Source organism: Ips typographus, linkage group LG9 (assembly GCF_016097725.1).
Source record: "Ips typographus isolate SLU linkage group LG9, UJ_Ityp_2.0, whole genome shotgun sequence".
In the NCBI taxonomy this organism is placed as follows: Eukaryota; Metazoa; Arthropoda; class Insecta; order Coleoptera; family Curculionidae; genus Ips; species Ips typographus.
In genome coordinates, this window is record NC_138430.1 from 1,825,638 (window position 1) to 1,829,462 (window position 3,825).

Here is a 3,825-nt window from a genome sequence, read left to right on the forward strand (position 1 = left end):
TTTGTAGCAAAAAAGAAATACGGTCCTGGAATTGAGGTTCAATTTGCTGTCCCTACTGCAAATATCAGGGCCGTTACTAGTCAAATTTCATAATTATTACCTACATTGGAATTAATGGGCTAGTAGTCCATAGGATTTTTGCTCTCTGACTAAATCAGGGATTTTTTTGTAGAAAACATGCAATTTGCTGTCATTTACTGCAAATTTCAGGGCCGTAACTGCTTCGGCTAATTTCAAAATTATTAAATAAACTGAGATTAATGGAAATTAAAATCACTTTTTGCAACTGGTCTGGTGGGTATTTACCCTCTGACTAAATCGGGGATTTTTTAGGAAAACCTGCATTACGGACCTGACTTTTAGGTTTAATTCGCTGCCTCTCCTGCAAATTTCAGGGCTGTAACTACTTAAATTTTGAAAATATCACCTGGATTGAACAAAAACTGCAAAAAACGAGAGAGTCAACTTTGACGCCCTCTAGCGGCTAAACGGGGCAACTTAGTTGTGCCCACTCAACGTCACGTGATAGACCCTTTTATTAGCTTGCTTTTGTTATACGGTGGTTTTATACAGGGGCTTATGAAAAATTATAAGTTTGGTTTGTTGCACAAATTTGGGACACCCTGTATACTGATGGAATATCTAGGAATAGAGTAGACGCAATTATCTACAAGATTCATATTTGATATTTTTTTGATAAAATAAAAATTAAACAAGTTACGAGGATGATAAAAATTCAATAAATCACCCTGTAAACTACTCCATTGTATTGTCAATAACTCGCTTATTTTGACAATTACAGGGTGGTTCAATATACCAATTTGTAGTCCTTGAAATTCTCTTTTGACCACCCTGTATAGTGTTTTTACCTAAAACGTCTAATAACTGGTTTATTTACTGTTAAAACTGAGTTGTTTGCTGTAAAGTTTGAATTTGACAGTTTTCACTTTGACAGCCCATAACTCTGTTATTTTGACAGTTACAGGGTGGTTCAATATACCAATTTGTAGCCCTTGAAATTGTCTTTTGACCATCACGCTACTGAAAGATTGAAGCATTTATACCAGGGATGTGTTGTCCAGAAGGAAGGACATATTATAGAACATCTGTTCAATTAAATCAGATTACTATATCCTTGCATAAATTTAAATAGTTTTTAGAAATTTTTTGAAAAAGTCAATACTTCAAGAGTAACCAATGACCCTGTAAATATTTAGTTTTTTTTTAAATAACAAAATAACTCTCCACTTGGGGTAATTTAGAAAATAATTAGTGGGTGCTGCTAGGCATTATTGAAAATTAGCAGGAATTAATGGAAATCATTGGAAAAAAATGACCAATATACAATTTAAAAATTTTTAAAAAATAAGGTTATTTCCTAATAAAAATCTTACTTGGACCGCTTAATACGGGAGCTGCGTCAATGTCGAATGGTACATCACTTCGAGCAACCATACCCTGTCTTATTAAGTAATTGACAAAGTCCCTGGCCGCATTGCTCTGTGCATCTTTTTTATTTGTAGAATTACCAGCTCCCACATAGTTGTGACCGGCGATTCTCACTTCGCAAAGAAATCTTTGACGATGTTTTGGACCTAAAAAAATGATTTTTTTACTGTTAAAAATTCAGAAAAATTTGCAAAAACCTCACAAAAAAATACATTCAAAGTAGAAGAAAAAACTATATAATGTAAATCAGCAAAATTACGGTGCACTGAAAAAAACCATGTTCAGGGTGTCTTAACCTAATAAATTGTTTCAAAAGTGAACACACAAGTCAAAATTTTGAAATTACAATTTTCTATATGTTCTAAGGAAACAATGTTTCTCTTCAAATTGTAAAGTTTGCTGCATCTTAATAAAATAACTATTCACACAGGAAATAAGAAAGAAATACCTAATAAACCATTTGTAAGCTATATTAACTAATAAATTGAATATATCCCACTGAATCTCTGTACTCAAATAAACAAATAGTTTGCTTCACTAAAAGTTAGGCAAAAACCATGTAAAATGTTTGATAGCTCATGTAAGACTGGTGTCATAGATTTCTATCAAAAGTATGTAGAAAAATATTAATTTTATTACAAATAAATTTGGAAATAAAAAAGTCTCATAAAAAATATACAGCAAAATCTCACTTTGAACTTGTGCAAAAAATATAATTTTAACTTTCTGTCCATAAAAACCCCCAATCCCAAATGCAATTTTTTGTTAAGATGATACAGAGTGAGGAATCTAACCTATCCACCAATTAGAAAATGTTTTTTTTAAGACCTAACCTAACCTTAACCTTCACGTTATCACAGTGTTGCCAGGCATGGCCACAAAAAATGTGATGTGTCTAGTGTAGATATATTTTCATCTGCCACAATGGTGGTAACTGTCAAATACTACCCCATAAAGCTATCAAACTATAAAACATAGCTTAAAGGCAAGGCAATACAGTCACAGTCAGTACAAATTATATTTAATGCTTGCTAAGAGCACAGTTATAGGTCTGTGAGTAGAAATTGGTCAGTCCTGAGTTGTATCAGTTTATTTTAATCATATTTCAATTTGTCATTAACTTTAAAACTGTTAAATAGCAGAAGAAATAAAATTGCAAAATATGTTTAAAATCAATACAATCAGTATAAATCATATTATAATGCATTGTATAGTTTTATGAGTTGTTTTTTTGCTGTGTCTATTGTGGATATATTTATAACTGTTAAATACAACTTCATGAAGCTATCAAGCTATAAAATGTTGGTGAATGTATACAAGGTGTCCAAGAAGTCTGGAGTATTGCAAATATCTCTAATTATTTTATTAAAAGTTTTCATATTGTTATAGCGAATAACAGCACATGAAGTGAGGGTGAAATGAGGTGTCTGAATAAACACAACATAAACAGCTGTCAAAATAAACAGTGTACCCTGAATGTGCAGAAATACATTTTTTCATCTGATTATGCATAAATAATAGAATATAGCTGAACTACCCAGTTTAGAGAATACTGAGGTAAATACATTCTAACCACTGTAAGCAATTTTGATGTTAGTTTTTGCCATTTGGTTTGCAAAACCTCAAATAAGGCAAAAGTATACATTCTATGTTATGGAGAGGCATGTGCCCACTGAAGTCTTTTAACCTTCTATGGAGATACTAACTTAAGTGATGTGCCTACTAAATTAAACAAAACCCAGTAATGATTTGCAGCATGTTAAAGTCAAACTAAAAACATGGTACAACTTGTCCAACAGTATCTAAGCCCTAGAGCTTAGTATAGCTTAAGTATATTATAATTTAGAGTGCTTACCTGTAGGTCTAACTTCGAATGAGGGGTCCAATTTGTTTTTCTGACAGTACTGATGCAAAAACGATTTGGCATCAGCCATGGTGGACTTGGAATTGTTTGGAGCTCCCAACACACAAGCTATGCTTCCTTAAAACTGAAGAAATCAGTGGTTTTTCTTTTTCAACACACAAAAGAGGTTTACCAAACAATGGCTCTAAAACTTACTAGTGTTTTGTTTATTTTTTTTCGTCTCAAAGCGCCAAATAAACTAATTGGCAACTGCACTTTCCAAATACCCAATAACAGTAAGTGGGAATGATGAATCTTGGATTGGAATTGGATAAAACACAACAACCAAGCACCAAGCATAAACAGGAACAAACTTAACCTCAATTAAATTTCCAAAACCATCACAATCTATTCAGACGCTGACGCTTGAATCACGTGCCCACCGTGAGATCAATTAACACCGAGTCACGTGGCTACTAATGCAGTCGCTAACGAAACGAGCATGTGATCAACTGTCAAAAGTGAAAAAAATG

General features: G+C 32.9%; 1 protein-coding gene across 2 annotated transcripts in view; it reads right to left on the minus strand.

The window, feature by feature from the left end:
• mle (dosage compensation regulator mle) overlaps positions 1-3,669 on the minus strand; it is a 60,158-nt gene extending 56,489 nt beyond the window's left edge. The window contains exons 1-3 of one of the 2 annotated variants that reach the window (XM_081986775.1): positions 3,509-3,669; positions 3,305-3,430; positions 1,395-1,595 (exon numbers count right to left, since the gene is read on the minus strand). In XM_081986775.1, coding sequence (XP_081842901.1) covers positions 1,395-1,595; positions 3,305-3,383 — 280 coding nt within the window. In that variant the 5' untranslated portion in view covers positions 3,384-3,430; positions 3,509-3,669. Of the gene's footprint in view, positions 1-1,394; positions 1,596-3,304; positions 3,438-3,508 lie in introns of both variants that reach the window. The other variant, XM_081986774.1, reaches the window with a different exon arrangement.
• Between the last annotated feature and the right edge of the window lie 156 nt (positions 3,670-3,825).